Source organism: Pipistrellus hanaki (assembly GCF_964339955.1).
Source record: "Pipistrellus hanaki genome assembly, chromosome: 9".
Taxonomy (NCBI): Eukaryota; Metazoa; Chordata; class Mammalia; order Chiroptera; family Vespertilionidae; genus Pipistrellus; species Pipistrellus hanaki.
In genome coordinates, this window is record NC_140511.1 from 77,654,179 (window position 1) to 77,667,421 (window position 13,243).

Here is a 13,243-nt window from a genome sequence, read left to right on the forward strand (position 1 = left end):
GTAATCTTGGGTCCCCTCCCCTTGTATTACTCTGGTTGTCACCCCCGCCCTAGGGTTCAGTTGTGTGCTTTTTAAATTATCGCCAAAGAATTTGTTTTTTATTTTAGAGAAAGGGCAAAGGAGAGAAACTTCAGTGTGAGAAATATCAGTTGCCTCCCATGTGTACCCCAACCAGGGATGGAACCCACACCTGGGCATGTGCTCTGGCTAGAATTGAACCCAAGATCTTTTTTTTTTTTTTAATATCTTTATTGATTTGATTTCATAGAGGGAGAGAGAAACATCAATGATGAGAATCATTGACTGGCTGCCTCCTTCACGATCTGGGATTGAGCCTGCAACCCGGACATACGTCCTGATGGGGAATTGAACTGTAACCTCCTGGTCCATAGGTTGATGCTTAGCCATTGAGCCACCACCGTGCGCAAGATCTTTCGATGTACTGAGACAGTACTTCAACTGAGCCACACTGGGCAGGCCCTAAAGGTTCAGCTTTTATTCCCCTCTTGGAGGTGGTTTCTTCACAAGCTACGGTAGGCACCCACAGTGTTGTCAAAGAGTTTTGTGTTAGGAAAATACCCAGCTTTGTCCAAGAGGAAGTAGAAGCGTCGGCCTTTGACCTTTAGAGGCAACATGGCAGGGACCTCTCCCCGGTGGGCCATGCAGGATACTTGGTTCAAGGGAACAGTGAGCTGCGCACCCAAGCCAAAGGGGGCGTGAGTGGTGAGGGTCACCTGCTTCCCTCCAGCCTGCAGTATCACTGACCGCACAGAGCGGCGGGAGAAGAGAAGTCCAGCGGCAAGGACCAGGGCACCTGCAGGGAAGAGCAGGCTGGGGTGAAGGGTTTCGTGGGAGAGCTAAGCAGCAGCCCAGTTGCCCTGGGAATAATCCCCAGGTCCTTGGGTTACTCATTCCTCACATTAACAGATGCCCAGCCCCACGTTCATGAGAAAACAGGGCCAGGGGCCAAGTAACTTGCTCATGGTCGCACAGTGAGTAGCTGACCTCAGCCTAGGGCCTGTCTGTCCGAGGGCTTGGAGCTCCGGACTGCCACCTCCTGTGTCCCGTCCCCGTCCGTCCCCCCACCCTCGCTAGGGTCTGGCCCCGTCCCTTGGTGGGAAGTCAGCCCACGCCTTACCGATGGCGCCGCAGCCCACGGCCAAGCCGTAGCGCCAGAGCGCGGCGCGCACGTCCAAACGGCCGGGGTCTGGGATCTCCGCGTCCGGAGGCCGCGCCGGGACCGGGGGTCGGGCCAAGGCTGCCACGGCCAGGGAGGCCCAGAAGACGCCCTGGCCGGCGCAGAAGAGCCCGAGGACTGTGAAAAAGCGGCCCCGTTCGTGCTCGAAGAGCAGCACATCCCGCGGCGGGGCCCACTCGTGCAGGGTTCGGCGCGCGGGCAAGTCCCGTACCGCCACAAGCAGCCGCACCAGCCACCGCCGCCCAGGTGCCGCCATGGGAGCGCAGACGGCTTCCGGGGCGGGACTTCCTGTGGCCGGGGCCACCTCCAACGTCATTGGCTCCCAGAGGCAGGCAGCCTCGGTCCCTGCCCCGCCCCAGCCCGCTTCCCCCCTTTAGCCACAGACCAGGCAAACAATACAGACGCAGGGCAAAATACAATATCACTCTTTATCTTAAAAATAGGAGACGGGATCCTGGGGTTAAGGACACAAAGCACCTCAGTCCTTCGGGTCGTTTAGTGTCAGTTCTACAACGGAACCTTTGGCTTCCTGGCACCCGTTGAGCTCAATTTTCTGAAAATCTTCCAGGGTCTTCCGGCAGGCAGGCGAGGGGAGGTGCCGAGCCTCCCTCTGTCGCGGGCACGGGGGCCTCGGCCAGGCCGGGGAGGAAGAGGCGACTACCGTGGCAAGGAGACATCGCTATCCAGGGCTATTTACAGGGGCTCGGGCCTGGCCAGCATCACTTCATGAACGCCACTTCGGGGATTTCACCCTTGGCCTGGGAGAAAAGGGAAGGTCAGCAGAGCCAGGGTCCCCCCGTTCACTCCTCCCCCGTTTCAAGGCCCGAGACCTGCGTTCTCGCCACAGTATTCCAAACCTTACCTTGAGATGAGTAAAGGCTTGGGCAGATCTGGTGTAGTCCCAGTTGTTGTCCTGCAAGCACCTACAGTGAGAAAGGAAGGCCACCTCCATTAAAACCAAAACGCAGTCACCCTCATCACTAAATGCCACTTCAGAATCCATCCTATACACACACTTGCCAAGTTCCCAACCATTCTATACATGCTTGCAGTTAACACAAATGAAGAGTTACCGGTGGTCTACTGAACACCAAGGAACACATAGGAAACCCATCAAGACTACGCCCTGGCTGGTGTGGCCTGGTTGGTTGGAGCATCTTCCCATACACTGAAGGGTGGCGGGTTCAATTCCTGGTTGGGGGCATGGGCAGGAGGCAACGGATCCATATTTCTCTCTCTCATTGATGACTCTCTTTCTCACAGTAAAAAAAAAAAAAAAAAAAAAAAAGACTAAGGTGACTTTTATACTGATAGGGAAGATGTTCATGGGATAAGGAAAAAAAGTTGCACAACAGTACATATAAAGGGACTTCATTTTGGTTTTAAATTTTGTTATGTTAATTTATAACCACGGGGAAACTTTTTCAGACCATTATAAATTTTAAAAAAAATATATTTTACTGAATTTTTACAGAGAGGAAGGGAGAGAGATAGAAATGTCGATGAGAGAGAAACAGCGACCAGCTGCCTCCTGCACACCCCCTACCGGGGATGTGCCCGCAACCAACGTACATGCCCCTGATCGGAATCGAACCTGGGACCTTTCAGTTCGCAGATCGACGCTCTACCACTGAGCCAAACATTTCGGCTATTATAAATTTTTAAAAAAAATGTTTTTATTTATTTGAGAGAGAGAGAGGAAGGGAAAAAAGAGAGAGAGGGAAGGAGGAGGAAGTGGGAGAGAGAGAGAGGGAGAGAAACATTAATGAAAGAGAAACATTAATTGGCTGTTTCTTGCATGCCCCTATTGGGGATTGAACCCGCAACTTGGGCATGTGCCCTAATGAGAATCAAACCAGGGACCTTTTGGTACATGGGATAAAGCTCAGCCAACTGAGCCACACCAGCTAGGGCTCATATTTTTTAAAGCAATAAAATAATTTGACTTTTAAAATTTCAGGAGCACTTATTATTCACTACCAGCTCTACCTCAGTTTACCCCTATTGTACACATGCCCAACACTTACTTCTGGGACCACTCGAGGTTCATGCCAGACTGCGTGGAGAATGCCTGCAGCATTTCCTGCTGCTCAGGGGACAGGGTGGGCACCGGGCTGGAGGAGGGCGTGGGCGCAGGCATGGCGAAAGCTCTTTGGATCTCGTCAGGGCTGGCATTCCGCACAAACAGCTGGTCATTTACAATGCACAGCCTTGGGGACAAAAAGCGCCTTAGGCAGTTGAACAAACACAGATATCCTCATCCTCCCAACATCATTCCTCTTCTCACTGAAATTTCACCCTCAGATTCTATAATAAAACCCCTGTAAGGCCCCCTCACTGTTACCTATTACCTTTTCTTTTTATTGATATGGACTTTTCCATGGACTCCACAGATGGAAGCATCTACCAAGCACAGAATTATATACATTGTGCCCAAACCACAGACAGTTCTTGCCTCCCACTTGTCTTCACAACAGATCCAGGAAGTGAATAGTTACACCAATCTTCAGATGAGGAAACTGGCCCTTGGCCAAGTGGTAGAGAGGACTGAAAAGCCCAGCCAGTCCAACTCCAGAGCAAGCTCTTCGCCACTACGTGAGCCTCCTACTCTGATTCCTCCTTGCCTTCCTGAAATTCTGAAAATACCCCAAGGACTGACTCTACTCCTGCCCCTGCGATTCCCACAGCACTAGAAGCCCGTCTGATAAGCCCAGCACTTACCCTGAATTGCTGGCTGGAACAGCGACAAACGTCCGCGTGAAGGCTCGCAAAATATCCCGGGACTTTCCATCCACTGCAGTAACAACAAGCCAATGACCTGAGAGTTGCTCACACTTCGTTTATGAACAGCGTCTCAAAACATTGTTGCATTTGATACAAAGATCCCTCAGTGGCCAGGAGGGAATGATTATGTTTGTGCAGAGCTGGGGAGTGTGAGAAGTCAGAAAGCACAGTAATAACCACCATTGCCCACTGATAGTCTGTGTGTGACAAGCACTCTGTAAGGCACTCCACAGCACCACTAAGAGATGGCTACTGCTAACCCCCTTTGGCAAATAAAGACTCTGAGGCTCATTAGTAATGTAGATTGCTCACACACAGGACAAGGTTGGGACAGAGCTCAGACCTGCCGGTGTCCTCTTAATCCTCAGGCTTTCCCCTTATCCCAGGCAGAAAAGAAAGGAAGAGAGGATAGGCCAAATGAAGACGGTTTGGGGCAGAACAGGAGAAGGTCAGGGAAGAGAAGATAGCCGAGACTCTGAGAAAGACTAGCTGGGGAAAGGACTGCTTCGAAGACAGGACTCCCAAGATGCTTGCTCACCTTCCTTGAAGACTCCATTGACAGAAAAACACAGTAACGTGCTCTGAAAGAGAAGCAGCAGTTACCACGCAGGCTCCGGCCAGAGCCACAGCCCTCTTGCTTCTGAACAGCCCTTCCCCAATCCCCGGATGTCAGGGAAATCCATGCTTACCGTTTGGGCACTTATGTCGACCACGAAGGAGTTGATGTCGTGCTGAGTCTTGGGCAACTCATTGAGGAAGGCAACGACGTTGAGCCGTGTGTGCTTCAGCAGCCGGAACCGCAGGGCTGGGGAGGAGAGGCCAAGGTCAGGGGCTGCCATGCACTCCACAGCCCCATGACCCCTTCCCGTTCCCTTCTCCCATCCTGCTTTGCTCACATCACACACTTACTCGGGTCTTTCAGTTTCTTCACATTTCTGCTATCCTTGAAGTACTCGCCCAAGTTGCTTCTGGGAAATAAGAGGAAAAGGAGGTGATGGTCAGGGCAGTGTGGGCGCTAACAGGTGCCGCCGGCCTAGATTTATTGAGAAACCCTGGTCCTGGGCAGGTTCTGAGATGTGGTTCTTACCGGGCAGGGTTCTGGGGGGTGAAAGGGATGCTCAGGGAGCAGCAGGCTCCATCATGGTAGGCATCCAGGAGCCGCTTCCGGTTTCCAGAGTCGTAAATTGCATAGTACCTGTGGGGAAGACAAAAGGGAGGTCTGTGCTTCCTAGTCCGGATCCAAAAAGGACCCAATAGCTCTCAAGAGTGAGCTGTGCTGAGGCTGGCCCACCTCTCCCGAACCCGGGCCCTGGATACGTACTGCTGCAAGAAGTGCAGGACCAGGTTCTTCAGGGCCTCCGTGCCAAAATGGCTCCCCTGGGAACAAACAGGTATTAGGACTGCGCAACCAATCCTCTCCTCCCTACAAGTCCCAGTCTGTCCCCTCTTCTCACCTTGCAGGGTGGCAACATTGTGGGGGCTTCAACGTCAAAGGCAATTGGCGGGGGTAACTCATGGCCGTCCTGCGGGAAGGAAGTGAGGTTGGGAGTGTGAATGGAGAATAAGGGCTGGGTGAGTAACAAAGTGGAAAAACTCTGGTCCTGGGCTAAGAGTTCGGGGTCAGAGATCAAGTGTAAAGGGACATGGAATCCTGACAGATGCCATTTTGTCAAGAAGCATTTTTCCAGAAAAGAGGATTCTACTAGTAGATTTTGTTGGGATTTTCAAAGGGCCGCATGTCCCCAAGTTAATGGCCATATTACCATGTTAGGCAAGACATTGGTGAGAGGTACTATGCTTGTTAGAAAAGCATTAAAAAAGTTATAAACTTACCAAACGTAGTAATTTGGGAAATCGTTCACGAATGGCGCTGTCAAGAACGGGACAGAAATCAGTGACGCTTCAGAGCCACCGTGCCTCCTGGGCTGCTCTAGGAGCAAATACATCAACGCCCGAGGACAGCCCATCCCGTTTCACTGCCCCTCTCCTCCCAGCCTCTGAGCTCCAAGAAGCATGGCCCCACTCCCCGCCCGGGGCGCCCAGAATGACTCCTTGCAGGCTGACTCTCTCCTCTGCCTGACCCCGAGTGCGCCGAGCAGCGCTCTCCGCCCAGGCTTGAAGCCCAGGCCCTCCTTGCCCTCCCTGCCCCCTTACCTTCTACCTACTCACCTGTGCAGCCCCGGGAGGAGGGAATGGGGTGGGAGCCCAGGGGCTCCGCTGCCTCAACAGGTATCCATCACTTCTGCCAGGTCTGGCTGAGGCCAAGACCAGAACACACCACAGGGATGGCACAGGATGTTGGGGCAGGGACATGAGCCAGGTGGGGATTAAGAGGGAAGGCCAGCCGAAACCGGTTTGGCTCAATGGATAGAGCGTCGGCTTGGGGACTGAAGGGTCCCGGGTTCGATTCCGGTCAAGGGCATGTACCTTGGTTGCGGGCATATCCCCAGTGAGGGGTGTGCAGGAGGCAGCTGATCGATGACTCTCTCTCATCGATGTTTCTAACTCTCTATCTCTCTCCCTTCCTCTCTGTACAAAATCAATAAAATACATATTTAAAAAAAAAGAAAAGAAAAAAAGAGGGAAGGCCAGGGAAGAAGTGAGGGAAGGGAAAGAGAGAAAGGTAGGATGGGACAGGGCCAAGGGAGAGATGGGGAGATAATAGGGAAGTAGAGAGGAAAAGAAAAGAGAAAGCAAAAGAACTACAAGGCAAGGAAGCGATTAGGAAAAAGAAGAAAGGGAAGAAGGCAGCGCCCTGACACAGCCCTTTCCTTCAGCTGCCCCTTTCCCTATGGACCAAGGCAGAAATGGAAACAAGTCCTATTGCAGTGAGAAGGCAGCTGCTGTCGGCCAAGTCTCTGTCTGTTACCTGGGTCCCGATCTGAGCTGGGCGTGGGAAGCGAAGCAGCCATGGGGGCAGGAGACCTCCCTCGGAAGGGGTGAGGGTTCAGGCCCCTCCACGGTTGGGGGGGTGAGGATCTGTGCCCCACCACTGTTGACCCCCAAGTTCTCGCCTGCTGGCCCCTATGCGACTGTGCCTGTCTTAGGTTGTTCCTCCCCTGAGGAATCTTACCCGTCTCTGGCTAACCAGCCATCCTCCGGGGCCAAGCAGGGTGACGTGAGGTGTGCGAACGAGGGAGGGGCAGCGCCCCCCTGCAAGAAGTTCAGTTCTGTCTCCTTGGTAGCCTATGCCCCCGTGGCCTCCACGCCCAGCACCTGCCTTGGGATCCCCTCGCCTGCTGGCGGGGCCCCGGCTCTGATCACATATCTTGGGGAACCCAGGTTTCTTCTCCAGGGACGGCCCAGCTCACACCATTGGGCGAGAGACAGATCCATGGTACCAGCTACCACGAGGCCTCAACCTCAGCATGAACAGAAAGCCCAGGCAATAGCTGTGGGCAAATGGATTGTGAGAAGAGGGTCCCTCTTGGCCAAAGGGCAAGAGGGGCCAATATAGAACAAAGGAGGAACGGCCTATCAGCATGTAGTCCCAGGGACAGGGCTTTCCTAGCCCAGGATGTCAGGCTCTTGGCACAAGGCAACTCCATGTATGGGGTATACACCAGACACCCCCGTCATGGCAGAAAAGGGGAGGTGCCCTTCCTGGAACAGTAGGGTAGGGAGATTCTAGAAAAGGCTGTGTTCAGGAGAGAAGGAGAAAGGCCATAGAACCAGCAAACAAGTAGTCAGATTTAAAAAAAAAAAAAAAAAAAAAAAAAGACAGGAAAGGAAAGGAGATGTGGGGCAAAACTGGGACATATGGACAGACAAAAAGGAGGCACGTGTGATCCTCCCAGTGGACAGGTGGTTCCAGCTCAGGGCTGCACATCCGCTGCCGACGGGCACTGGTCAGAGCGCGCTAACTCGGCCTCCCAGGGGTGACGGTCCCCAGGAAGGAGACAGAGGCCACAACTGACCTGATGTAGGTGGATTGGTCTCGGAAGTTGTCACACAGCATGTTTCCTTCAAGCCATAGCTCTTCCAGCTTCAGCCCTTTTATCTTGTCCAATTCCCGCTCAGATTTCAGCTGCAAAGGATGGGAGAAAAGGCAGGAAAGAGACCCTAGTAAAGAGAGCCATGTAGATGCCCACACTGCAGCCTCCATCCTCATCTCTTAAGTTCCTTCTTTTGCCTCTTGCCACCAACAGGCATGTCCTCCTCACCCTCTACTTCTCCCAAACACAACGCATTCAGGTCTCAATTCTCACCTCATTTGCAGAGAGGTTTAGGATCTTAAGGTTGGGTGCTTTCTGCACAATGCTGGACATGTCATCCAGCCTATACAGCTTGTTACAGCTCAAGTTCAAGGACAACAGCTGTGGGGAGAGAAGAGTTTAGAGGAAGCATCACCAGAGAGGGATCAAAGACAAACTTGTCTCCGAACCACCATCTATCCCACCTGCTTCCTCCTGCCTAGTAACGGGGCTAAGGCCTCACCTCAGGGATATTCTCCTCAATGATTCGCAGGGTAGCCGCCATGCAGCTCCTACGATTCAGGACAACATCAATGTTCTGGGCCACCAAGTCTTCAGGAGAGAAAGGCAAGTGTGAGCGGGTTTGCCTAGGCCAGCGTTAGCACCAAACCACTTTCAAACCTCCCGCCTCAAAGACCCCCTCTGTCCCCACTTCTCTGAGAACTGCTGCCAACAATACCTGGGTCTAAACGGAGGCCCTTGAGGTCAAGCGCTTGTTGGGAGCCATCGTATCGTTTGCTCATGATCAGCTGCAGAGGAAGAGAAAGGCTCAGTGGTTATTCCCGCTGTGTATTTGAGGGGAGGTGCATGGGGTATGAGAACCGCTAGGACTGGGGAGGAAACACATGTGACTTGAACCTGCCTCACCTTTAGCTGCTGGACTTGCTCTGGCTTCAGTTCATTCTGTACAGTAAAGGGCGGAGGAGAGGAGTTCATGATGATAGATATCTGCAGGGAAGACAGTACGGAAGGGTGGACTCAAAGAAGGCTAAGTCCCAGGACAAAGATCTGGTACCCTGAGTACCAGTCCCGCCTCCAGCCAAGCCCTTTATATATACCCTTCTGTTGTCCTGATCCAAAATCTTACAGTTGACAGCCTTTATTGCAGAGGCAGTACTGGCATCCTCAACAAAAAACTGGGCCCGTGTGTTTTCATAGTGAAACTGCAAAAAAACAAACAAGAGCAGCAGACTTGGAGCCCAGTCCCCTGGCCCACCCGGCCCCTCCGACAGCCACTTGGGCCGTATCTTACCTCAACGGGGGTGAAAGGGACACTGCATTTGCTCTGAATCATACTTAGGAGCCATGACTTTTCATATTTCCTGCCGTAAGGAATCTACATGAGAGAAAGATTAGGGAACAATATGTAACTAAGGCCAAAGAGCAGATCCGATCTAGTGCTCCTCCATATAGTTTGACAAGCTGAAAAAGATTTTCTAAAGAAAACACCATTTAGCCCGTTTGGTGTGGCTCGGTGATTGATCAGAAGATCAAGGTTCAATTTCTGGCCAGGGGACATGATTAGGTTATGGGCTTGAAGCCGGTAGGGGGCAGCCGATCAATGATTCTCTCTCATCATTGATGTTTCTATCTCTCTCTCCTTCTCCCTACCTCTCTGAAATCAATTAAAAACATTTTTTTAAATGAAAAACACCAAAAAACAAATAAACAAAAACAACAATAAAAAGAAAACACCAGTTAAAAGGTTTTCTAACTTAAGCCAGACATGGATTCCTCAACCTCCCTCCATCTGTTTATACTTATTTTTAAAATATATTTTACTGATTTTTTTTTTTTTTTTTTTACAGAGAGGAAAGAATAATAGAGAGTTAGAAACATCAATCAGCTGCCTCCTGCACACCTCCCACTGGGGATGTGCCCGCAACCAAGATACATGTCCTTGACTGGAATCAAACTGGGACCCTTCATCTGCAGGCTGATGCTCTATCCATTGAGCCAAACCGGTTAGGGCCTGTTTATACTTATTATTCGTCAAAAGAATCAAAGTGTTGCCTGGCCGAAACCGGTTTGGCACAGTGGTAGAGCATCGGTCTGCGGACTGAAAGGTCCGGGTTCGATTTTGGTCAGGGGCATGTACGTTGGTTGCGGGCACATCCCCGGTGGGGGGTGTGCAGTTGGTGGCTGGTCGATGTTTCTCTGTTGTCGACGTTTCTGGCTCTCTATCTCTCTCCCTTCCTCTCTATAAAAAAATCAATAAATTAAAAAAAAAAAAAAAAAAAAAAAGAAGAGTTGCCTGGCCAGCATGGCTCAGTGGTTGAGCATTGACCTATGAACTAGGAAGTCACAGTTTGATTCCCAGTCAGGGCACATGTCTGGGTTGTGGGCTCGATCCCCAGTGGGGGTTGCAGGAGGCAGCTGATCAATGATTTTCCCTTATCACTGATGTTTCTATCTCTTTCTACTCCCTTCCTCTCTGAAATCAATATTTTTAAAAGAATCAAATTGTTTGATTCTAAAAGTCACAAGGTATCATCTATAATTTGTCTGCCCCACAGAGAAGTTAAGAGACCTCAACCCCCACAACTGAGCTTGAGCCAAATGGACATCCAGGAGTAATTCCACACACACATACACACACCCCACCAGTCACTACGCTTCCCTTGAGATGCCTCTCCTTTCTTTGCAGTCCTGCCAGTCCCTTCTACTCCTTTTCTGAACCAGGTGCTCTAAGATATTGATCCTTGGGAGAAAGGATGGGTACCTGACTGTGGAGGAAACAGCTGAGAAGACTGATTTTGTGGTGTGAAGAGTAAGCACCTTCGCTCTGAGCCCAGCCCCAGCCCCCAACCCCCCTGCACCATCTACTTCCCAGATACTCACTGTAATCTTAAACCAGTTCTTCGAGGTCCCGTCCTGGCTGTTGCCAGCCCCTCCTCTCTGTGGAAAGACTCTGTCCCTCCGCACAGTAACATGAATTCGGTCTCGATCATGCCAATTATCACCCCGACGGTTGGGTCGCGCCGTATAGGGGTTGCTGTGGGGAAACCAAGAATAAGACCTTCGCAACTATTCAACCATTAAGCTGGCCCTGGCATTTCTCACTCTGGTAGGCAGGAAGAGAAATGACTGTGTAAATGAAGTCACTAAAGTCAAACCAGAACAGCTGTACAGGCCACAGCAACACTGTGTCCTGAGCGGGGAGAGAGAGGTCATCATCCAGTCACCGGGAGAAGGAGACTTGGGCGGCTGCAGCAAAGCAGGTTACTTACTATCGGACTCGGGGAACATCCTGGGCATCACTCATCGCCACGTCTCTGTCATCGTCCTCAAGGCGGGCCGTCCGAGGGGCAGTGCCTCCTCTTCCAGACCTGCGGTTCCCATCGGTGCACTTCCACCGGAAAGGACCCCGGCCTTTCCTTCTTCTTTGAGGGAAGCTAACTCGGTCATCGTGCTCTGGGGTGGGAACAGAATACAGATTAGAAGATGCACCACAGTGGCCTCGCTCCACACACGCCCCTTGCTGTCCAGAGGAAGAACCCCCTCTGGGGGATCCCAGCCTCGGGGAAAACCACGCGGAAACTACAGAGCTTTAGAAAGATGAAGCGGAAGCTGGAGCCAGAGGAGAAGCAGAGGAGGAAGGGTGTGATTCGGAGTGGAATGGACACCACAGACCTCTGTGCGTCACCTGAACCCTGCGTTCCCGCAGTCTCCCACCTCTACCTCTGCCTCTGAGTAATGGATGACGGCCTCCTCAACCTACCAATCCACCTTCACCACGGCCTTCGGTCAACAGCGCTGCTACTGCCTCTGCAGTGCCAATGCCCATCACAGACCCGACCCAGACCGGACTCCTTAAGGCCAGCTTCTCACACTGCCCGGAGGTGCGGGGAGGGAGCTCCTGGCCTCCTTGGCCGGAAGTGTCTTTTCCCCAGAGGACAGCTCCCAGCTGCGGGCTCGGGCAGCTAGTGCTAACCCAGGTCCCCAAACACTGTCCCCTCCACACACCCGCCTCTCAAGCCCGGAGCAGGAATGGCTCCTTAAAAAAAGGCCAGGACTCCCGAAAGGGGTCCACGCAGTACTCTGCAAACCATGAACTTCAAGAAACGACCCTAGGAAAAAAGAGCGAGCGATCAGCAGGCCCGCTGAGAACTTTCCCAGCGCCGGCTGGGATGCTCCAGAGGCAATGTGCACCGTGTCTCTCTCTCTGTGTCTCTCTCTCACACACACACACTCGGCCGGCACAAACTCGGGCGGTCAGGCTGTTCCCCGCACGAAGGGGCGGAAAAGGCGGCCCCAGTTTGGCTCTCCGGTCCGGGGAGGCCGACGCAGGCCGAAGCCGGGCTGTCAGCGAGCGGCGGGGCCGGCCCGGCCGCGGAGCCACGCGGGGCGCCCGGCCACCCCGGCCAGGGGCCGGCCGGCCGGCGGGGCGTCTAGTCCGTGTGTTGTCTAAGGTTTTTGCCGAAGTCGAAGCCGCAGGAGTAGGCAGGCCGGCTGGACGCGGCGATGATGGGACCCAGGTAGCGAGCAGGTCCTGACTCACAGAGTCCGGCCGCCGAGCTGACGGGACGGCCCCTGCCCACCAGCTCTGCCCGGAGCTCACAGGAACGGGTCCCCACACCGCCGGCCGCCGGCGCCCGGGGCTCGCCGCGCCGCATTCCCGAGCCAACCACCGCCCCCGCACTCAGTCCGGCCGGCCGCCCGGGCCCCCTCGCCCCCGGCCCGCGCCGCCACCGTTCCCCGCGGCCGCGGCCCCTCGCGGCCTCCTGCCCCCAGCCGCGGCCTAGGCCGACACCGCCCACCGGCCCGAGCGCCCCGCCCCGCACTCTGAGCCGGCGGCACTCACCGCTGTAGGACTTCCCTCCGTCCGCCATGGCACAGCGCGGAGCAGGACGGGCTGAGGCGCGGGTGCGACGCCGCCAGACGTCAGAATGGCCGGGTATCGAGGGTCGCAGCGCCCCTACGCCCGGCGCCACCGCATTTATGAGGCGAAGCGCGCGGCGCGCCGTCGACGTACCCAGATGGCGGGTGGTGCCGCGGGCAGCACCGCCCCCCGCGCGTGCGCACTGCCGGCGGCCGGCGGCGGGGGCGGGGCGGCGGCGGGGGCGGGGCCTCCGCCGCGCGCCCTTCCTCTTACGAGAGGGCGCCGAGCACAGGAAGGTGGCTTCTTTGCTTTTATCCGCCCGCGGCTACGCCAGCACCTCCTGGATAATCGCTGGAGCAGCGAGAAGGCCTGAGAAGCCTGGAGAAGCCCAGGACCGCGAAAGGAACAGGGAACTGGGGCCACACGAAGAGCTTCCTAGGAAAGGGAGATCCAAGTGACTGCTCA

General features: G+C 54.0%; 2 protein-coding genes across 2 annotated transcripts; both read right to left on the reverse strand.

Annotated features, from left to right (window-relative positions):
* Positions 1–227: 227 nt before the first annotated feature.
* On the reverse strand, positions 228–1,547 carry TMEM223 (transmembrane protein 223). The gene is made up of 2 exons (XM_084895963.1): positions 1,139–1,547; positions 228–814 (listed from the first exon to the last, which is right to left on the reverse strand). The coding sequence occupies exons 1-2, from the start codon at positions 1,512–1,514 to the stop codon at positions 522–524; spliced, it is 669 nt and encodes a 222-aa protein (XP_084752089.1). The 5' UTR covers positions 1,515–1,547; the 3' UTR covers positions 228–521.
* A 65-nt stretch (positions 1,548–1,612) lies between these two features.
* Positions 1,613–12,972, reverse strand: NXF1 (nuclear RNA export factor 1). Its single transcript, XM_084895871.1, has 21 exons — positions 12,761–12,972; positions 11,187–11,370; positions 10,798–10,951; positions 9,209–9,292; positions 9,015–9,119; positions 8,824–8,904; positions 8,636–8,705; positions 8,420–8,508; positions 8,191–8,298; positions 7,900–8,009; positions 5,816–5,852; positions 5,437–5,505; positions 5,304–5,359; positions 5,070–5,177; positions 4,892–4,950; positions 4,672–4,787; positions 4,521–4,563; positions 3,920–3,992; positions 3,226–3,408; positions 2,061–2,121; positions 1,613–1,956 (listed from the first exon to the last, which is right to left on the reverse strand). The coding sequence occupies exons 1-21, from the start codon at positions 12,786–12,788 to the stop codon at positions 1,918–1,920; spliced, it is 1,857 nt and encodes a 618-aa protein (XP_084751997.1). The 5' UTR covers positions 12,789–12,972; the 3' UTR covers positions 1,613–1,917.
* Between the last annotated feature and the right edge of the window lie 271 nt (positions 12,973–13,243).